Genomic DNA, 24,212 nt, shown 5'->3' with positions numbered 1-24,212 from the left:
AATTATAAATTAAATGTCAATAGGAAATTTAGAAAATATAAATCTCGTTGGGGTAGAGAAAATAAGTTTTCTGCCCCAAATTCTCTTTTATTATTCTAGAATCAATATGACAAATATTTTCTTTTTTATTTCTTATTTGAGTGTATTTGTATATACACATATACACACAATATGAAATAGAAACAGATCATTTTGTGTGGAAGCATCTAATATAAAAGTCTGATATAGGAAATTATTATGTTTATTTATTCTTTCATTCATTTACTTATTCATAGCACTGGCAAAAAAAATCCCAGGATTCAAATATCGAAAGCACAAACTATAGTCAAACAACTCTGGTTTTGCATTAAAAAGTCAGGAATTCTTCTACTTACCTTTTCCTGACGATGAATCACGGCGGTTCTGTAGATAGTACAACAGCTGTTCTACCTCATTTAGTTTTGAGGGATGAATGAGTTTACATTCTTCAACCACCTTCCGTGCCAGGGAAGTTATATCTGTGTTGGCATTGAGACTCTTAAGACGAATGCTGCAAGCATATCAGAATGTTCCAACTCAGGTATTATTAAAGTAAGTGATAACTTAAACAATACTTCTTTTATTTATTTATTTTTTTTGGTGAGGAAGATTAGCCCTGAGCTAACCTCTGTTGCCAATCCTCCTCTTTTTCCTGAGGAAGACTGGCCCTGAGCTAACATCTGTGCCCATCTTCCTCTGTTTTATATGTGGGATGCCTGTCACAGCATGACCTGGTAAGTGGTGCATAGGTCCACACCTGAGATCCGAACCTGCGAACCCCGGGCCACTGAAGCAGAGCACACGAACTTAACCACTAAGCCACCGGGCTGACTCCAATAATACTTTTTTTTAATTAAATAATTTATAAAGTTTTTAAATGTACCTGACATAGACTCATTTAGCAAAATATAGTAAAGTATTAGATATAATTAGGCTTAGAAAAATGCAAAGCAATGATTTTCTTTAAGCTGGACAAACGAGATAACAAAGGGAACATAAAATCGACTTCTGACTCTTCTAGGAGGGACAGCATACTCAAAGATCTTGTTTTAAAACAGTCTTTCTGATGTAATATATGTAAAGTCTTTAGTCACTATTGGATGTGAGAATCTATAATGCGAAAAATGAATCATTTCCTTGACCATACTCACAATCATTTATTTTTTTCCAGTTAGGGACAAGACACAATATTGATATTTTTGGATTCTGTTGTTCTGGTGGAAATTATATAGAAGGCAGAAGAATAAAAAGCAAGACACATTTTAAGATCTATATGAGAAATTCTGGGGAACAAAGGAATACATTTTATACTTAGTACATTAAAAAAATAATAAACCAGGGGCTGGCCCAGTGGCACAAGCGGTTAAGTGCGTGCGCTCCACTGCAGCGGCCCGGGGTTCGCCGGTTCGGATCCCGGGCGTGCACCGACGCACCGCTTGTCAGGCCACGCTGTGGCAGTGTCCCATATAAAGTGGAGGAAGATGGGCATGGATGTTAGCCCAGAGCCAGTCTTCCTCAGCAAAAAGAGGAGGAGGGGCAGATGTTAGCTCAGGGCTGATCTTCCTCACCAAAAAAAAAAATAATAATAATAATAAACCAGCTTCTCCCTCCTTTTTAATTTAGTCCAGGAGATTCACTGGAAGGTCAATAAGAAAATGTTGTTCAGAATCTGGAAACAATTGCCAATTTACATGGATTCATGGCACCAGGGAGAGCTATGAAGACATAAAATTAGGTTCAGGGTGAAGACTCAAACTGGTGGTAAAAGACTCTTTCAAGCAGATGCTCTCATGCAAGGCTTAGCTTCAAAAAGAGAAACATAAGAAAGTAGCCACTGTACAGAATTATTTCTTGGTGAAGATGGCTAATTTCTGGAGAAACATCAAGGTATTAGAGGCAGAGAGACAGAGATCTCAGAAAAATGTCCTGTATTCAGCATCTGTGAAATCATTATTCAGATGTAGATGATCTCTCCTGAAATAAGTCCAATAGAATGATTTAGTTATTATTCCCAGCTATATAGTCACCCCCAAATCTGGTCCTCTTGGGATTCTACAAGCTACTTAATATCCTTTAATAAATTCCTTTTATGCTTAAATTTGCTAGAGTGGCTTCTAACGTTTGCAACAAGAACCCTAGCAATACTTTGTCCCTCTATTTTAATTTTTCTTTAATCAATTTGGTTGTTCTTGTTCCTACCTTTAAGTCTTTTAAACTGTTAATTATATTTTTGTGTAATTTTAGCTGCACATCAGAGGGCAGAGATAGAAAGGAGAGTCCATTCAGAGAAAAACTCTCAAAAGACCTCTCCACCTTTAAGGAACTGGGAAATCCTGAGAGTTTCCATAAATCTGATTGAGAAGAGGCACAATAGAAACTCTATAAACAGATATTTTTAAAATTTCTTACTAGTCTTTTTTTTAGAGCAGTTTTAAGTTTACGGAAAAATTGCGTAGAAAGTAGAGTTCCCATACATATACTCCCATTACATCCCCCCCCATACAGTTTCTTCTACTATTACCATCTTGCATTAGTGTGGTACCTTTGTTACAACTGATGAACCAATATTGATACATTATTATTAACTAAAGTCCACAGTTTACACTAGGGTTCATTCTTTGTATTGTATAGTTATACGGGCTTTGACAAATGTACAATGTCATGTATCCACCATTATAGTATAATACAGAATAGTTTTACCACCCCAAAAATGCCCTGTGCTCCACCTATTCTCCCCTGTCCGATGCCCTGAACCCCTGACAACCCCTAATCTTTTTACTTTAGTTTTTCCTTTTCTAGAATGTCATATAGTTGGAATCATACAGTATGTAGTTTTACCAGTCTGGCTTCTTTCACTTAGTAATATGCATTTAAGTTCCTCCGTGTCTTTTCATAGCTTGATAGTTGATTTCTTTTTAGTGCTGAATAATACTTGATTGTATGGATGCATCACAGTTTGTTGATCCATTTGCCTACTGAAGGGTATCTTTGTTGCTTCCAATTGTTGCCAATTATAAATAAAGCTGCTATAAACATTCATGTGCAGGTTTTTGTGTAGGCATAAGTTTTCAATTCATTTGGCTTAATATTTAGGAGCACAATTGCTGGATCATATGGTAAGCCTATGTTTAGCTTTGTAAGAAACTGCCAAACTGTCTTCCAAAATGGCCAAACCATTTTATATTCCCACCAGCAACGAATAAGTTCCTGTTGTTCTACATCCTCACCAGCATTTGGTGCTGTCAGTGTTTGGATTTTACCCACTCTAATAGGTCTGTAGTGCTATCTCTATTTAATAATGCAGATTCTTCTATCTTTTTTTAGATCTATTTTTGTACCAACATTTATATTAGCAATCTGATTCATCTTTCTTTCCATCCAAGGTAACAGACAGATGTTCTTCTTCTAGTGTGTAGGTCTCTCTCCTAAAGCCTTCTCTTATAAAAGACAAAGAAAAAATAGGTAGCACTAGAATTTTTAGAAAATGTTGGCTATATGTTTACTGATTATTCCTATAATCAAAAAATAGAATCTTCATTAGGGAGTCCATGCCCATTGAGAACATGAACAACTCACAAGAAAAACACCCATATTATTTTTAGACCAGAACTGTCAGTTTCTCATAAAGAAATCTTCAGAAAACCGGGACTCTGCTGAGGATGGGCTTATACATTCCTTTGCCCAATAAGAGAGAATGAAATACAAGTCTTCTGGACCTGGGCCGTAGCAGTGACTACCCTAATTTAATGACAGTTTCACTTCATATCTATCTCAATCTATATGCATGTCTCCCTCAAAATCCTCACCCCCAGCTGCCACCATTGATAAAACCTCTTGAACTACCAACAAACCATATGCTCCTTTTGACGCCACAATATGATTCCTCTTCAAATCTTGTGCAGCCAGGGTTGAGTATCACAAGGTTGAGGTACTCAGGCTTTTCCCTTCCTGATCTTTAAATGCACTTACTCTAGCCACAGTTGGTAGTAACTCTTTCCAGGTGGCTGACTCTCTAGTGAATGTATCCCTTGTCTAGAAAGCCTGCAGATTTTCAAACAATAACAACATTCTCTTATTCTAGTTGACTAAGGCTACTGACTGCATTCTTAAGAACTAAAAACTAAATTTCTCTCATGAAATGTGGATGTATGAGGTTCTAAAGGCAGACTCTGATCTGTTAGCTTTTCTTTGGAAGTCAAATTAATAAGATCTCAAGAGATTTTCACATGTTCTCAAAGTGTACAAATCTCAGGCAGCAATCACAAATACACAAATGGAAGAAAGGAAGTGCGAGAAAACACAAAAAGTATGAGCATGTGAGTTAGAACCTGCAGTGTGGGTATGTGTGTATGCATGTGTATTCCTCTTCAATCTAATGGATTATCCAAGGACTCAGTTATTTTTAATGAATTATCTGTGTAACTTAGTCTCCTTCTAACCCAAATAAAAAGACAGATTAGGGATCTTAATAAGACACTAGGCAGCTTCTCTTTTCAGGTTGCTATACACCAAAGTTTATCAATTGCAGCACTATTCAAATTTCAGGCCAAACAATTGTTTGTAGGTGGCTATCTTGTGCATTGTAGGACGTTTAGCAGCACCCTGGCCTCTATCTGCTAGATGCCACTAGCACTCCTCCACATATGACAACCAAACATGTCTCCAGGCAGTGCCAGATGTACCCTGGGGGAAAAATTGCAACCGGTTGAGAACCACTGCTATATATTTAAAATACAGTGCTTTTCAGTGTGCTAAATACTATCACATGCACTCCCAGGGGCTGGAATATACTTAACACTACCAAAACACACTAAAATTCTTTTTAACTAGTTCCCAAATCAAAACTTTTTATGGGGGGAAGAAGGTTGGGAGAGAACACTAGGTGATCCCAGACCTTCTCTACTTCCACAAAACTATGGAAAGAAGGCAAGATCCTCACCAGCACAACTGCAGACTAGTGAAAAAGGCCAGTTCCCAAGGGGTCTTGAAAGTATTACAAAAGCAAGAAGGAAATTAGGAGATCTAAGCTCAATTCATTGAGTCAGAAAACGCTTGTCTTATTACTAACATTTTTCAGAGGGCTAGATTTTTAACAGACGAATTCAAGGTACATGTCCCCTCTGGGAATTATGGAAGTCATACCACTTTCTGCAATTCTAGGGAAGAAAGAAGAACACAGGATCCCCTAAAACACAAATTTCCTAAATTAAGCTAAAAAGTCTCAGATACATATATCTTTTATAATCGATTTCACAAGTAGTAGTAGTTTATATTCTATTATATCCATTTACTAAATGGGATAAATCAGAATAAGTATTTTTCAGCAGGTTCCCATTATGCTTACATAAACATGATTTTCCCTGGAACAAATATACTCCATATTTACAGTTTAAAAACGTCTTTACTTCACCAGGATGAAGTGTGTCTAGAAGAATGCCATAATCATTTATCATCTATGCAGATTAAAATGACATCAGATTTCTATCAAGTTTGTATAAGGTTTACTATTTTCAAAATATGCACAAATGAAGAAAACTTACATTTTTTGGCATTCCTTTCGTTCTCCCAACATGGGATCCCCCATTTCTCCAAGAATGGTAGCTTCCACTTCATATTGAACAATGAGTGCTTTTTCTGATGGATGAACATCAATATTTCCTCCTTTAACTTTCCTATAATATAAAATAAAAACCGGCATTGCTAGATTAAAAACTCACAAAATGTCCACAGTTTTTATCTAGTTCCTAGTTCCAAAAACATGTGGGCTGGATTAACATATGGATTTAAATCAGATTTACTCTTGACTTGGGGAAAAAATAACTCTTTTTCTCCAACTCTGTAAACTCTGTACTATACCTATAATTCTTGGTCTTGCAGAAAGTACCTTTATGAACAGCTCCACCTGGGAAAAAATACAATTACCCAAAGAATCATGCATAAAAGCAAGTGAATGAAACAAACAATTAAGGTGATTTTGGAAAGAATAACCTCAACCAAAAGTCAGCAATTCAAAATAAAAGACAGCTGCCCCAAAATTTATATTACCAAAAAAAAAAAAAAAAAAAACCTGTCCAACAATTAGCCCATTAATTGTATCACAGAATGACATAAAAAAATTAAACTGCAACATTTATTATGTATCATCTTACATAACTGTATAAATTACAGCATTACTACCTAAATCATTCTTCAAATCACACTCAAATTACATAACAAAAAAGCATTTGCAGGTTATGTTCTATAGTCACATATCTCAAATTACAGTGTCATTAGTAGTTTCCATAGAAAGTTGTATATACTTTGTGCCCAAGCCCCTAAAGTAATAGAATAAATTTTTAACTGTAAACCAGTTTAAAAGTAAATCAATGATGAATTAATCACTACTTTCACTTGGCCACTTTGGAAGGTGATAAAATGAGTTGTATTAGAAGAGATTAAGCAATGGAAACAAGCAAAATTTCCCATTGTAGTCACAGCTGGCTAGTCGGGTCTTTTAGCCTGATGTTAACTAACAGAAACATGACAACATCTTAAATTAACTCCAATAATCAGAAACTCAAAGCTTTTCCTTCAGTTAGGAATAATTGGCTCATTATGTATATTTTCCATGTAAATTTTTAATGATTTTTTCACCAGAATTCTTTAAGAAAAGAAGGGTAAGGACCTGAAATCTGCATTAGAATGATGATTAAGAGTCAAGTGTAGTAAATATAGGGTAGGAAATCAAATATACCAATGCTAGAGTCTAGGTACGTCAGCAACTAAACTGACAGTAGATGTATGGAACAAAGCTTGTAAGGAATGAGAGCAGTTAGAAACAAGGCAGGCCAGTAAAAATTAGGGAATTAGGAAACTGGACATACACACATATATTAAAAAAGATGGTGCAGATTCCAAAGGTAAGATAAATGGATACAACTTCAGGTTAGCAGTCAAAAGCTAGAGAAATCACAGGAATCAAAAGAATAAGCAAGGAGAGCTAAAAAAACATGTTAATATAGCACTACAGAAACTATCTGAATTATAAAGCAAAGCAGTTATTTGCTTCCTGATGAGATGGAGAGCAATCCCAGTACTGAGCTTCTTATATAGAAGGGGGTAACTGTATCCAATTAAGTGAAGAAAATTGTAAAGATAAAATATGAGTGCAGATCCTAAGAGTAGCCTCCTACCACCACTTTCAAAATGGGTCTTCCACATATTAACAGCTGAGAGAAAAGCATAATTGTTGTCCTCTGGTCTGATATATTGCCTTTCTCCAAAGAAATCAAATAGTTTAAAGAACCTCACCATTCCTTTTTAGTTTTTGTTTGCTTTTTTTGTGTATGTGTGTTTTAAAGGAGTACGTTAATTAAACTTTTTTTATTTCTTTACCACTAAAGCAATTTATGTTTATTGTAGGAAAAATATAACACAGAAATTAGCAAAGAGAAAAAATAAACTCAAAAACCTAGAAGAACAAATTGTTACCATTTTAGCACATACACATCCAGATATTTTTCTATCTATATATAAATAATATACAACCAGAGAGTGGCAGCTCTGGAATTTCTTTATAGAACAGGCTTACGGATAGCAATCTGATAGGGTTGAAATTATATTTGAATAGCACGTTACATAAGATTGACACAAGTATTAATTGCTTATATCAATGTAGGGGCTGATGGAGATTATGGGATGGGTAAACCCCTCCTCCATTCCCCTTGGTACTGCCACTGAATATATAAAATACACATATTACAAACTAAGTCCATATTATACATACTGTGTAGTAACATACTTTTAAAACTTTCTATATAGTGACCTTATTTTATTTATTTATTTTTTTGTGAGGAAAATTGGCCCCAAGCTAACATCTGCCAATCCTCCTCTTTTTGCTGAGGAAGACTGGCCTTGGGCTAACATCCGTGCCCATCTTCCTCTACTTTATATGGGACGCCGCCACAGCATGGCTTGACAAGCGGTGCATCGGTGCACGCCCTGGGATCCGAACCGGTGAACCCCGGGCCGCCGCAGCGGAGTGTGCGCACTTAACCGCTTGTGCCACGCAGCCCTTATAGTGACCTTATGTAAGAGAATACTTTGCCTTTAGAACTACATACATTCACATTCCAGATACTCCATTTGTTGAACACCTTGATTCTTTATTTCTACTTATGTTGGATAAAATAAAATTTACAAAACATTCAAAACCATTGTAGGACACTTGGCTGATTACAAAGTAGTTCTTTAAAGGCTCAAAACATTTTGTAATTAAGTTACTCTATATTAAGTCAAGATATAAATATTTTTAAATTGACAACCATGGTTTCAAATTCTATTTTGGCTGTTAAAATATTCCAGCTTGTTAGGATACAATTACGAATTATGTCTGCACGCAATCTATGAAAAGTATATATCTGCTGTTGATAGTTGATTCAGTAATGTCAAAACTGACTTTAGTGGAGCCATTTTAAAATGGAGTCAGAGCTGCCTTTCCAGAGAAACTGCCCTGCTGTCTTGAACCTTGACTGGGCCAAAATGGCAATTGTCTTACAAATGATTGTTTGAGAAGTCAGAGGAGAATGACATCCTGATCACAAAGACTGATGATTGTGGACTTTCTGAAGATAGAATCAATAGTCAATCAATGTTTAGGCAAGATTAGCTCTCTGCCTCCAACTCCAATTAAAATTTTTTTAATACAAACCTTCCTTCTTTGTCTTTAAAAGCCCCTGACTTTTACTCCCTATAGGGACACTATTTGAGTTTCTACCTGAATCTGTGCTCCCTGAATTGCACTTCTTTGATCCCAAATAAACGCTTTGTCTCTTAAACTGGTTTCTGTTTTTGAAGGTTGACAATAAGAAAATTGTTTTTACCATAACAACGTGCCTCACCAGAATTTATATTTTTATCATCACTACAAAATAAATAATTTTATCTTAAATGCTGAACTCTCAAACTGAATTTAATTATGGCATTCATAATGATGTCAGATGTTTAACTACTGAGAGGATGAATCCAAATGCTTTACCTGGGATCCGTGAGTAAGATGAAAAAAATTTAACCCATTATTGGAATTAAATGATTTTTTATTTGAAGCATCTTATGACACTGAAATTAAACTGATACCTTTTAACTGTATGCAAATTTATTCTATTAATAGAGCCTTCTCAATAACAGCTCTACTTCACTTTTTTTAAATGCACAAGAAAACTGAAACCAAAAATATGCTAAATTGATTTAGAAAAATAGGTTGTTTTTTTTGTTTGTTTTTTTTTACCTCAATGAGAAGTCATGCTTCACAGAGTGATATAAAATACACCTTCTATAACTACATGTGATAACTGACACCTTTGGGCATAGTGTTCTTAATTGCTAACTTCTAAAGTACATCCTGTTGTTTCTGGACTTCATGTGGTTGATGATATCATCATGATCCCCAAAATAGATATTAAATGCTGACTAACATTGTGTTACACCTTCATCATCAATTTTCTAGAGAAACAAAAATTCAGCCCTTAATTTTTCATTAAACAAGTACTCTTTGAAAAATTATTGCTGTCAAAGGATTTATTGCAGATTCCTGTTCAGATAGCAACATAGAAGGATTCTGAACTCACCTCCTCCCACAGACACACTGAACCTACAGCTATACATGGAATAATTTCCTCTGAAAAAACATCCAAAAACTAGGTGAGCAACTCCTACACATTAGTGGAATGAGAAAAAACCTACACTGAAGTGAATAGGAGAAGCTGAGACACAACCTGGCCATAAACCCCACCCCTAGCATGGTGACTCACAGTTGGGAGGGAACTCACAAACCTGAGCTTCTATCTGAGGAGTGAAGGGTTTGAACCCCACATCTGGCACCCCAACTTTTAAGACCTGCAATTGAGGAGTGAGCCCCCAAAGCATCTAGCTTTGAAAACAAACACAGCTTGTGTCCACGAGACCCTCAAGGCTATAGCAAACAGAGAAAGAGTTCTTAAAGAGCTCATGCACATATTCACCCACTCCAGAGCCCAGTGCAGAGGCAAGCGACTGAAAAGTGCCCAGACTTTCTGTGAAAGAGGCTTATTTTTTTATCTTAAAGGGTTAGCCTGAGGAGCTGACATCTAACATAACGCACATTTACAGGCGTACTGGAATACTCAAGATGGAGGTTGGCGGGCACCATCTTTGCGCTGTCCCTCTGCCTCACTCCAGCTCACCAGTATCTCCTAGAAAAGAGCTTGTATCCTTGTTTGGTGCCATGATTTTGCAGGTGCCACTCAGGGGACACCCCTAGATCACCTGGCTCCAGTGACCATTGGGGCTTACACTCCCAGGTCCCACAGGACATAAAAAATGAAGAAAAGTTCTTAAAAGTTGTCTACCAATCCCAGGACACAGCAGAGAGGCAAGACTCAGATACCCAATCTTTCTGTGAAAGAGGTCTATTAGCTTATCTTCATAGCTGTGGCCTGAGAAGCAGGCTTCTAATTAAACACACATCTAAGAGCAGCCTATAACCCTCTACTGAGACCTAGGAGGGCAGACACTATCTTCGTAGTCTCCCTCTTTCACACTCCAGATAGCCAGTATCTCCTGGAGGGGTGCTTATACAACCATCTGGTGCTCTGGATTTTGTGGCTGCCACCCAGGGGATGTCCCTTGATCACCTGGCTCTGGTGGCCAGCGAGGCCTGTGTTCACAAGTTCAAAGGGACATTAGCAAAGAAAGAAACAGTTCTTAACTGGCTATCATCCCAGGTCTCAGTGCAGAGGGAGCAAACAGAAACACCCACCTCCCAGTCCTCCACTGAAAGAGATATATTTGCATACTTTAAAAGCTGCTGCCTGAAGATCTGGTTTCCAATCAGCTTGAATCTAGGTGCGGACTGAGATCATCCCCATTAGGACACTGACAGGTCTGGGGACACCCTCAACTAACAGTAGCCAGTAAAACTAAACTAGGCTGCTTGGATAATCACAAAGGTTTGAGAGACAACCAAGAGCTAGGGCAGAGTTAAACAATAAGGTTCATCTCCTAAACAAGCCCACTTCATTCAGAATGGGAGAAGTGGCTGTTTTATTTAATGCATAGAAAGCAACAGAGAGAATCAAGGAAAATAAAACAAAGGAACATGTTCCAAATGACAGAACAAGATAAAACCTCAGAAAAAGACCTTAATGAAACAGAGATAAGTGATTTACTTGATAAAGAGTTCAAACTAATGGTCATAATAAAGATGCCCACAGAGCTCAGGAGAAGAATGGATGAACAAAGTGAGAATTTCAACAAAGAGATAGAAAATATAAGAAAGTACCAAATAGAAGTCACAGAGCTGAAGAATACAATAACTAAACTGAAAAATACAACAGAGGGGTTCAGTGGCAGACTAGATGAAACAGAAGAAAGGATCCGTGAACTCAAAGACAGGGCAGTGGTACTCATCCAATCAGAGCAGCAAAAAGAAAAAAAAATTAAAAAGAGTGAGGATAACTTAAGGGCCTTATGAGCCAACACTGAGTGGACCAACATTTGCATTATAGGGGTCCTAGAAGAAGAGAGTAAGGGGCAGAAAATTTATTTGAAGAAATAATAACAGAAAACTTCCCTAAGTTTGGGAAGCAAACAGACATCCAGATCCAGGAAGCCCAGAGAGTTTCAAATAAGATGAACCCAAGGAGAGCCACACCAAGACACACTGTAATTAAAGTATCAAAAGTTAAAGACAAGGAGACAATCTTAAAAGCAGCAAGAAAAAAACAACTTGTTACATACAAGGGACACCCCCCCCCCCTTAAGACTATCAGCAGATTTTTCAGCAGAAACTTTGCAGGCCAAAAGGGAGTGACACAATATACTCAAAGTGCTGAAAGGAAAAACTGCCAACCAGTGTTTACTCGACCCAGCAAAGCTGTCATACAGAAATGATGGAGAGAGAGTTTTCCAGACAAGCAAAAGCTAAACGAGTTCATCACCACTAGAATGGCCTTACAAGAAATGTTAAAGGGATTTCTTGAAGCTGAAACAAAAGGGCATTAATTAGTAACAGGAAAACATAGGAAAGTATATATTTCACTAGTAAAGGTAAATATATAGTAAAATTGAGAATAAACTAATGATGTAAAGGTGGTAGGTTAATCACTTACAAAACCAGTATGAAGATTAAAAGACAAAAGTAGTAAAAAAAAAAAAAAACAAAACCTGTAAATACCATAATTTGTTAAGGGACACAGAAGATAAAAAGATGTAAATGGTGACATCAAAAACATGTGGCAGGGGGAGTAAAAATGTAGAGCTTTAGAATGTGTCCAATCTTAAGTTGTTATCAACTTAAAATAGACTGCTATAAATATAAGTTGTTTTATGTAAGCCTCATGGTAACCACAAAGTAAAAATCTATACTGGACACACAAAAGATAAAGAGAAAGGAACCTAACATGCCACTACAGAAAATCAACAAATCACAAATAAAGAGGGCAAGAGAAGAAGAAAGGAAGAGGAATTATGAAACGGCCAGAAAACAGTGAATGAAACAGCAATAAGTACCTACCTATCAATAATCACTTTGAATGTAAATGGACTAAATTCTCCAATCAAAACACAAAAAGTCACTGAATGGATAAAAAAACAAGAACCATCTATATGCTGCCTATAAGAGACTTGCTTCAGATGCAGGAAACACACTGACTGAAAGTGAAGGGCTGGAAAAATTATCCTATCCAAATGGAAACCAAAATAAACCTGAGGTAGCTATACTTGTATGAGACAAAACAGACTTTAAGACAAAGACTATAAAGAGACAAGGAAGGTCATTACATAACAATAAAAGGGTCAATCCAACAAGGAAATATAACATTTATAAATATTTATACACCCAACATAGGAGTACCTAAATATACAAAGCAAATATTAACAGACTTAGAGAAATAGACAGCATTTCAGACAGACAGATACAATAATAGTAGGGGACTTTCATACCGTATTTCATCAATGGATAGATCATCCATACAGAAAATCAATAAGGAAACATTGGCTTTAAACAACACATTAAACCAGATGGACTTAACAGATATAAACAGAACATTCCATCCAAGAACAGCAGAATACATTTTCTTTTCAAGTACACAAAGAACATTCTCCAGGACAGATCACATGTTAGGCTACAAAACAAGTCCTAATATTTTAAGATTGAAATCATATCAAGCATTTTTTCTAACCACAACAGTATGAAACTAGAATCAATTTCAAGAAGAAAACTGGAAAATTCACAAATATGTGGAGATTAAACAACATGCTACTGAACAGCTAAAGCGTCAAAGAAGAAATCAAAAGAAAAATAAAAAAATACCTTGACACAAATAAAAATGGAAATGCAACACACCAAAAACTTAAAGGATACAGCAAAAGCAGTTTTAAGAGGGAAGTTAATAGAGATAAATGCCTATATGAAGGAAAAACAAAGATCTCAAATAAACAATCTAACTTTATACCTCTAGGAACTACAAAAAGAACAAATGAAGCCCAAATGAATAGAAAGAAGGAAAAAACAAAGATCAGAGCAGAAATAAATGAAATAGACACTAAAACAACAACAGAAAAGATCAATGAAACCAAGAGCTAGTTCTTTGAAAAGATAAACAAAATTGACAAACCTTTAGCTAGACTCACCAAGAAAAAAAGAGGACTCAAATAAAATCAGAAATGAAAAAAGAGACATTACAATAGAAATAGAAAGGATCACAAGAGATTACTGGTAACAATTATGCACCAACAAATTTTACAACCTAGAAGAAATGGGTAAATTCCTAGAAATATACAATGTATCAAGACTGAATCATGAAAAATAGAAAATCTGAACAGACCAATTACTAGTAAAAAGATTGAATCAGTAATCAAAAAACTCCCAACAAACAAAAATCCAGACTTGACAGTTTCACTGGTAAATTCTACCCAACACTTGAAGAAAAATTAATACCAATCCTTCTCAAACCCTCCCAAAAACATAGAAGAGGAGGCAACACTTCCAAACTCATTTCACAAGGCCAAGATTACCCTGATACCAAAACCAGACAAGGATGCCACAAGAAAAAATATCAGGCCAACATCCCTAACGAACGTAGATGCAAAAATCCTCATCAAAATACTAGCAAACCGAATTCAACAATATGTTAAAAGGATCATACACCATGATCAAATGGGATTTATTCTAGGGATGCACGGATGGTTCAACAAATACAAATCAATCAATGTGATATACCACATTAACAAAATGAAAGAAAAAAGTCATATGATCATATCAATAAATGCAGAAAAAGCATTTGACAAAATTCAACATCCATTTATGAAAAAACTGTCAACAAAGTGGGTACAGAGGAAATGTACCTCAACATAATAAAGGTCATATACAACAAGCCCACAGCTAACATCATACTCAATGGTAAAAAGCTGAAAGCTTTTTCTAGAAGATAAGGAACAAGGCAAGGATGCCCATTCTCACCACTTCTATTCAACATAGTATTGGAAGTCCTAGCCAGAGTAACTAGGCAAGAAAAAAAAAAATCCAAATCAGAAAAGAAGAAGTAAAACTATCAATATTTGCAGATGACATGATATTATACATAAAAAAACCTAAAGGCTTCACCAAAACACTGTAAGAACTAATAAACAAATTCAGTAAAGCTGCAGGATACAAAATCAACATACAAAAATCAATGGTGTTTCTATACGCTAATAACGAACTATCAGAAAGAGAAATTAAGAAAACAATCCCATTTACAATTGCATCAAAAAGAATAAAACACCTAGAAATAAATTTAACCAAGGAGGTGAAAGACCTGTCCATTGAAAGTTATAAGATATTGATGAAAGAAATTGAAGAAGACACAAATAAATGGAAGGCTATTCCATGCTCATGGATTGGAAGAATTAATATTGTTAAAATGTCCATACCACCCAAAACAATCTACAGATTCAATGCAATCTCTATCAAAATCCCAATGGCATTTTTCACCAAAATAGAACAAACAATTCTAAAATTTGTATGGAACCACAAAAGACCCCAAATAGCCAAAGCAATCTTGAGAAAGAAGAACAAAGTAGAGGCATCATGCTTCCTGATTTTAAACTATATTACAAAGCCATAGTAATCAAAACGGTATGGTATTAGCATAATAACAGACATATAAATCAATGGAACAGAATAGAGAGCCCAGAAATAAACCCACACATATAGAGTCAATTAATTTATGACAAACCAGCTGAGAATATACAACAGGGAAAGAACAGTCTCTTCAATAAATGGTGCCAGTAAAACTGAACAGCCACATGCAAAAGAATGAAACTAGACCAATATCTTACACCATACACAAAAATTAACTCAAAATGGATTTAAAGACTTGCACGTGAGACCTGAAACCATTAAGCTCCTAAAGAAAACACAGGCAGTAAGCTCTTTGACACTGGTCTTGGCAATTATTTTTTGGATTTGACACCAAAAGGCAATAAAAGCAAATATAAACAAGTGGGACTACATCAAACTAAGAAGCTTCTGCACAGCAAAGGAAATCAGCAACAAAATAAAAAGGCAACCTACCAAATGAGAGAAAATATTTGCAAATCATATGATAAGGAGTTAATATCCAAAATATATTTTTAAAAAATCTCATACAACTCAATAGCATAAAAACAATCAGATTAAAAACCGGGCAGAGAATCTGAATAAATAGTTTTCCAAAGAAGACATACAGATGGCCAGCAGGTACATAAAAAGGTGCTCGACATCACATATCATCAAGGAAACGCAAATCAAAACCAGAATGAGATATCTCCTTACACCTGTTAGAATGGCTATTCTGAAAAAGACAAGAAATTAACAAGTGTTGGTGAGGATGTGGAGAAAGGGGAACCCTTGTGCACTGTTGGTGGGAATGTAAATTGGTGCAACCACTATGGAAAACAGTATGGAAGTTTCTCAAAAAATTAAAAATAGAACTACTATATGATCCAGCAAATCCAATTCTGGGTATATATCCAAAGGAAATGAAAACACTAACTCAAAAAGACACATGCACCCCCACGTTCACTGCAGCATTATTTACAATAGCCAATAAATGGAAGCGACCTAAGCGTCCATCGATGGAAGAATGGATAAAGAAGATGTAGTGTATATATATACAATGAAACATTATTCAGCCCTAAGAAAGAAGAAAATCTTGCCATTTGCAACACCATGGATGGACCTTGAGAGCATTATGCTACATGAAATAAGTGAGAGAAAAGACAAATACCATATGATCTCACTTACATGTGGAATCTAAAAACAAAACCCAAACTCATAGGTACAAAGAATAGATTGATGCTTGCCAGAGGTGGGGGGTGGGGGGTGGGTAAAATGGGTGAAGGTGGTCAAAAGTCACAAACTTCTAGTTATAAAATAAGTAAGTCCTGGGAATATAATGTACAGCATGGTGACTAGAGTTAATAATATTGTACTATATATTTGAAAATTGCTAAGAGAGTAAATCTCAAAAGTTCGCATCACAAGAAAAAAATTGTTACTGTGAGGTGATGGATGTTAACTAGAATTGTTGTGGTGATCATTTCACAATATATACAAATATTGAATCATTATGTTGTACACTTGAAACTAACATAATGTTATACATCAACTATATCTCAGTAAAAAAGATTCCAAATCAATAAGCTAATTTTGCACCTTAAGGAACTAGAAAAAGAGCAAACTAAACCCCAAGCTAGTAGAAGGAAAGAAATAATAAAGACAGAGATAAAAGAAATAGAAAATAGAAAAGCAATAGAGAAAATAACAAAATCAAAAGTTGGTTCTTTGAAAGGATCAACAAACCTTCAAAATAAGAAAAAAAGAGAAAAGACTCAAATTTCTATAATTGAAAATTAAAGTGGGACATTACTACCGACCTTACAGAGATAAAAAGAATACTATGAACAAATACGAAGCCAACAAATTAGATAACCTAGACAAAATGGACAAATTCCTAGAAACACACAAACTACCAAAACTGACTCAAAAGGAACAGAAATTCTGAAAAGGCCTATAATAAGTACAGAGATCGAATCAGTGATCAAAAACTTTCCCCAAAATGGAAGTCCAGCACCAGAGAGTTTCACTGGTGAATTCTACCAAGTATTTAAAGAAAAATTAACAGCAATCCTTTTCAAATTCCTCCAAAAAATAGAAAAGGAGGGAATACTTCCTAACTCGTTCTTTGAGGCCAGCATTACCCTGATACCAAAGCAAGACAAAGACACCACAAAAACAGAATGTCTCTTATGAATATATCACTTATGAATATTCTTTATGAATATAGATGGAAATCTATACCCTTTACAAATATAGATAGAAATCTATATTCATAAAGAATATTGATAAAAAAAATCCTCAAAATACTAGCAAACAGTATCCAGAAGCATATTGAAAGCATTATACACCATGACCAAGTAGATTTTATCCTAAGAATGCAAGGGAGGTTCAAGATATGAAAATCAATCAATGTAAGAAACTACATTAATAGAATTAAGAAAAAAAGTACATGACTATTTCAATCGATGCAGAAAAAGCATCTGACAAAACCCAACATTCTTTCATGATAAAAGCATTCAATAAATAAGAAATAGAAGAAAATTTCCTCAATATGAAGTAAATATATGAAAAATCTATAGCTAATATTATACTCAACGGTGAAAGAATGAAGGCTTTCCCCCTAAGATTAGGAACAAGACAAGGATGTCTGCTTTCACGACTTCTATTCAACATAGGACTAGAAGTTCAAGCCACAGCAATGAGGTATGGAAAAGAAATAAAAGGCATCTTGATTGGAAAGGAAAAAATAAAACCATCTCTATCTGTAGATGACATGATCTCAGATGGTAAAAACTGTTACAGCTAATAAACTCAGCAAAGTTGCAGAATACACCATCAACACACAGAAAATCAGTTGTATTTCTATATACTAGCAATGAAAATCCTGAAAAGGAAATTAAGAAAACAATTCCATTTAAAATCAAAAATAATAATATACTAAGGAACAAATTTAAGCAAGGATGTGCCAACACTTATACACTGAAAACTATAAAACTTTGCTGAAAGAAATTAATAAGAACTAAATAAATGGAAAGACATCCATATTCACAGATTGGACAACTTAATACTGTTAAAATGGCAATATTCCCCAAAGTGATCCACAGATTCAATACAATCCCAAAGCCTTTTTTGCAGAAATGGAAAAGCAATCCCAAAATTCATATGGAAACACAAGGGACCCTGAATAGCCAAAACAATCTTGAAAAGGAAGAACAAAGTTAGAAGACTAACACTTCCTAATGTCAAAATGTACTACAAAGCTACAGTAATCAAAACAGTGAGGTACTACCATAAAGATAGACATATAGATCAGCAGAATAAAATTGAGTCCAGGAATAAACCCCTACACCTACAATCAATCGATTTTCAAAAAGGGAGGCAAGACTTTCCTTGGGGGGAAGAACAATCCCTTTAACAAATTGTGCTGGACAACCAGATATCCATATGTAAAAGAATGAAATTAGACTCTTACTTCACACCACATAATTAACTCAGGACGTAAATTTAAGAGCTAAACCTATAAAACCCTTAGAAGAAAACATAGGGGCAAATTTTCAGGACCTTGGATTTGGCAATGGTTTCTTAAATAATGACATCAAAAGCAAAAGCAGTTAAAAAAAAAATAAATTTAAAACTTTTGTTATGAAAGGATAGTATAAAGAGAGTGAAAACACGATCCACAGAGCAGGACAAAATAAATCATTTGCAAATCATTTATCTGGTAAGGGTCTACTATTTAGAACATATAAAGAACTCTTTTCTCCAAAGATAGACAAAGGCCAAGAAACAAATGAAAAGATGCTCAATGACTCTAGCAACTAGGGAAATGTAAATCAAAACTACAATAAGATATCACTTCACATCCATTAGAATGGTCATAACTTAAAAAACAAAAACCCAGAAAATAAGGGTTGGTGAGGACGTAGAAAAACTGAAACTGTCATACACAGTTGACATTGCTGGTGGTAACGTAAAATGGTGCAGCCACTGTGGAAAACAGTTTAGTGGTTCCTCAATAAGTTAAACATGGAATTAGTATATAACCCAGCAACAACTAGGTATACAACAAAAGAGTAAAAACAGGTGTTCAAACAAAAACTATTACAGGAATGTTCACAGCAGCTTCATTCACAATAGCCAATAGATGGAAACAACCTAGACGTCCATTAACAGAAGAATGGATAAACAAAATGTGGTATATCCATACAATGGATTATTATTCAGCTATTAAAAAGAATGAAGTAGAGATGAATGCTAAAACATGGACGAATGTTGAAAACATTATACTGCGCAAAAAAAGCTTTACACAAAGGCCAAATACTTCAGACATGCCTCAGAGATATTGCAGGTTTGGTTCCAGACCATTGCAATAAAGCGAATATCACAATAAAGTAAGTCACATGAATTTTCTGGTTTCCTAGTGCATATAAACGTTATGTTTAAATTATACTGTAGGCTATTAAGTGTGCAATAGCATTATGTCTAAAAAAAACAGTGTATATACTCTAATTTAAAAATACTTCATTGCTAAAAAATGCTAACCATCATCTGAGCCTTCAGCAAGTGGAAATCTTTTTGCTGGTGGAGGGTCTTTGTAAAAAACACAGTATCTGCGAAGCACAAAAAAAGGAAGCTCAATAAATTGAGGTATGCCCATATTTCATTTATCATATACTTATAGCACTTATAAATATAATAAAATAATTACTTCTGAAGTCTGTATTTCTTGCCACATTATGAGCACCATAAAGGCAGGGAAAGCACATCTCATTCATCTAATACTTTTTATCACTTGGCTGAGTGACATGTACATGGTAGGATTTCAAAGAACTACTGAATGAATGAATGCCATTTACTTCCAAAATCCTTCAGCAGCTCCCCATTGCTCTTGTAAGTCTCAACTCTTTACTACAGCTTATAAATCCTATATGATTTGGCACATTTTTCTTTGTAGCCTTATTCTAACTTCATTTAATAACTATTTAGTGAGTACTTATGTTCCAGGCACTGTTCTGGGTGCTGGGGACACAATAGAAAGTAAAATACAAAGTACCTTACCCTTTTGAAGCTTACAGACCAGCAAGAAAGATTAACAATAACAATAAAGTAGTAAAAGCAGAGAAAGACAAGGTATTAGGTATCATGTGAACCTACTAAGTATATCTGACCTGGATTGTGGGATGGAAAAGGGCGGCCCAGGAAAGACTTTCCGGAAAAAGTGACATTTAAGCTAACATAGGAAAAATGAAGATTTTGCTGAGTGAAGAACAAGGCAAGTTCCAGACAACAGGAAGGGCATTTGGAACCCAACACTGAAACACAGAAGGATCTAAAAGAAGTTATTTCTGTAAGGCTGAAGCATGGAATTACTGGGGCTGGGAGGGGAGCAGAGAGAGATGAAGCTGAAAAGTCAGGTGCTCTAACTCTAAGAACAATGGAAAGCCATTGGAGAGTTTTAAGAGGCAGAAAAAAAAAATTACTCCACGTTAACTTTTTTTAAAAAATATTTTATTTATTTATTTATTTTGGTGAGGAAGATTGGCCCTGAGCTAACATCTCTGCCAATCTTCCTCTATTTTGTATGTGGGATGCCGCCACAGCATGGCTTGATGAGCAGTGTGTAGGTCTGTGCCCAGAATCCGAACCCGCGAACTCTGGACAGTGAAGTGGAGCACACGAACTTAACCACACCACCACCGGGCTGGCCTCTGATGTTAACTATTTATTTGTGTGTATATCTGATTCAGAATATGAACTGTGTCTATTTAATCATTTCCCCAGTGACCAGAACAATGCTAAGCAAACACTAGGTATTTGGTGACTCAAAACACTAACTAGTAGCAGAACAAAAAATGAAACCTGATTTCTGAATCTATAATCTATTACAAATATAAACATAAAGAATTAGAGATTCCTCAGTGATAGCTACAATGAAACCACCGACATTAACTAATTAAAATTGCAGTGACTCAATTAGATTAAAAACATACTGTGGTCGTGTTAAAAACAAAATATAAAAATAAAAATATTACAAAAAGAATACATGTAATCATTATCAAAGAACTAATTAAAATGGAAGGTTCTGTCAAACATCATAAACCACCAGGCCTGTATGATTATATGCATATTTCTAATCTGAAAGCAGGCAATGCAAACTTTTTATTTATATTGTCAAAATTAGAGAAAATTAAGAGGTGTGTATTTCAACCTTTTAAGATTTTGACCTTATTTTACTTCAAACATTGCAGCAACTAGTTCAATTTTATTTTTGAACTCTAGGTGATATGGCTTTAAAAGTAAGCAATAGGTTGAGAATTACAAGTCATAGTATGCTTAATGGTCCATATGGGTACAAGAATCCTAAGAAAAACTATGTTCTGGTACGACTATATTACATGAAAATAAGCTAATGGTATAATAGTAGCTCTTTGCTCTAGAAAAATCTTGAATTTAAATTTAAAAGAGAAAATTTTTTATGTTCTGTCACAAAATTTTCAATAGAGATATTTTAAAAGATCAATGTAAGCAAAATGCAGTGAGGAAATAAATACTGACTATATACTTGTAATGATTATACATTCCTCAAAATTTTACTGATAAAGCCTGATTCTTTGACAGTGTCAGATATATTTATATAAAATTAGAAAGGCAGGCAATATATGTCTCATTCCTCCAAGGACTGGGTATTTTCATACTTGGTCCTTCATAAGTAATATCTGCCCCCTTTTTAGATAAGGAAACTGTGTCCAAAAGAATACATGTGACCTTCCCAATCAGTAATAAGGACTTAACTAAAAATGGAGAGTCCTAATTAAGATTTGTTTCTATTGCTAACTCTTGGTCCAGTGAGAGATATTATTATCACGGATGATCCTATCCTCGACAGGAGTCAAATAAATAATCCCAACAGATTACAATTTTCTTTAAAGAGTAACTGATACTACAAATATTTTTAAACTAAAGAAACTATGGCCTGTTCCGCTTCAAGATCCTGAACAAACCTCTTGCTAATTATGAACCTCCTACAAAAATTATACTGTATACATGGCAGTCGAATGGATAAAACGAATGAGGAAAGCACAAACAGGCTGGAAAGCAACATCTCATCACATCTCACAGCCTCCCATAAATTAAAAGCCACCACTTCTTTCCCCTTCCTCATTTCAAAACCCCACGGCAGTGAACCCCAAACCGAAGGCACAGAGGGGAGGCGCCAGAAGACTTCATTCCCAGGCTCCCACAGGATTTATCTATTAGAGAAAAATGGAGAGTCAGAGTGAGGGGAAAAAAGGAAGCCGCGGTTTACCCCGCCCTCGGCCCCTCTCCCCTGAACAATGTCAAGGACAAGGAAACCATCAATGCCGTCAGAGCCCCGCCGAGTCAGGTAAGAGGCTGGAGAACCTCGCCCACCCGAGGGCCCTTTCCTCTTTTCCCCAATTCACCTTTACCCTCCCTTCCTGTGACTTCTCCCCGTCTCCCACCCCTCTTCTCAGCTTCTAGCTTTGCCCAGTGACACCTCACGGCCGACCCAAGAACCTCTAAGAATATCTTCAGGGCCCGGGCGAGGAGAGTAGGACAGAGCCTTGGGGAATCGTCACCTTTTCAGGTATCTGGCGTCCTCCCCTTGCATGGCGGCGGCGGCGGCGTGGGGAGGATGGGGGTATCTGAAGAGGCCGGCGGGGCTATTTCCGGGGACGGTGGCCAAAGTACCCCTACACCCAAAGGCAATGACAGTCCTGAGGCCTGCAAGGCGGGGCAGCGGCGGCGCTGCGGTTACCACGGTGAGGCCGCAGACTCCTCCCAGAGCTCCTAGGCTCCAAAACACTGGAGCCGCCCAGACCCGCCCAGACCCGCCTCCGCCAGCCTCGCCTCAAGGCGCATGCGTCTGCTCCGCCGCGCCAGTATGCGCAGCCTCAGTATGAGGTGCTGACCGCTGGGACTAATCTGACGCACCCTGAGGCCGAGCGTGAAGGTTCTTGCGGCAGATTTAGGCATGCGTGGTTAAGGAGTGGCTTTCTGGTCACCGCCCCCTCGAGGATGGGAATTCATAGAGTCATCCCAGTCGGCTGAATTGGAATTTCAGGTTCTGGCTTGAAAAGAGGGAGAGGGAATCTATTAACCTTTTCATTAGAGAGTGCTATAGAGCAGTCCAGCCCTCGGCTAATAACCTGTTAAGTGAGGTTTATATTTGGGGGCATTGTGGAAAAGGAACTGCACTGATTGCACTGAGGAGCTCTCATTTGTGGAGATAGTCTGACCCTTGTCCAAGATGAATATGATTAATATCAACTTTGATTTAGTGGCAAATCTGTCACTTCCACTTTGGTATCCTAAATCTATAATGCACCTTTCTTTTCCCCACACACAAAAACAGCTCCTGAAATTCCAACTCCTCCGCTAATTATCCCTAACTCGAGTTACGTTTGGAATTGTTTCCTTTGAGTCAGGCGACTTGGTAATGCAGGCCATAAGGAAAGAAGGGATGTTTCTGAACCTTAGAAGTAAATGTCCTCTGCTTTCAGATCTATTCCATGGCCTCAGCTATCACATCTATGCAAATAACTTACATTCATTTATTCAGTAAATGTTAATTGAGGGCCAGCTTTATGCCAAACATTAAGCCAGGCGCTAGGAATACAAAGAAAGCATCTCCACTCCCTCTCCTTACCTGTAATCCTGTCGCTTACTCTCTTCGGTCTATATTTTCAGTTACCTCAGGCCATGTTTACATGCATTTTTAAATGCAATAGTTTAACGCAATGCACTGCGTGGAATATTAAATAGAGAGACACGGTTCATACCTGCTAAGAGATATTATTTTTATCTGCCCACACATTCCCACCAGCTACGCTATTTGGGTCATTGTTGTAGTCACTCTACCAGTCCTCCAGGGAAGAATATCTAGAGCTAACTATGACATCTTCCTCTGTATCATGCCCTTTTATTAAACTATTACAAAATTCTATCATTTCTTCCTTCAAAACATTCGTGCAATCCAGCTTTTCTTCTCCATTTTCACTTTTACCTACTAGTCTAACCACTTTATACTTGGAATACTGCAATTCTTTCCTAATTGGACTTCCTGTTTTCTGTTTTT

The 24,212-nt window shown here is 36.3% G+C and overlaps 1 protein-coding gene across 2 annotated transcripts in view; it reads right to left on the bottom strand.

The window, feature by feature from the left end:
- Positions 1-22,792, bottom strand: part of KIFAP3 (kinesin associated protein 3) — a 171,568-nt gene extending 148,776 nt beyond the window's left edge. For both annotated transcript variants that reach the window (XM_058540099.1, XM_058540101.1), the window contains exons 1-3: positions 22,714-22,792; positions 5,559-5,690; positions 375-529 (exon numbers count right to left, since the gene is read on the bottom strand). In XM_058540099.1, coding sequence (XP_058396082.1) covers positions 375-529; positions 5,559-5,690; positions 22,714-22,745 — 319 coding nt within the window. In that variant the 5' untranslated portion in view covers positions 22,746-22,792. The remainder of the gene's footprint in view (positions 1-374; positions 530-5,558; positions 5,691-22,713) is intronic.
- Between the last annotated feature and the right edge of the window lie 1,420 nt (positions 22,793-24,212).

Source organism: Diceros bicornis, chromosome 4 (assembly GCF_020826845.1).
Source record: "Diceros bicornis minor isolate mBicDic1 chromosome 4, mDicBic1.mat.cur, whole genome shotgun sequence".
NCBI lineage: Eukaryota > Metazoa > Chordata > Mammalia > Perissodactyla > Rhinocerotidae > Diceros > Diceros bicornis.
Note: the sequence above shows the minus strand (reverse complement) of the source record. Positions and strands in the feature narration are given on the sequence as shown.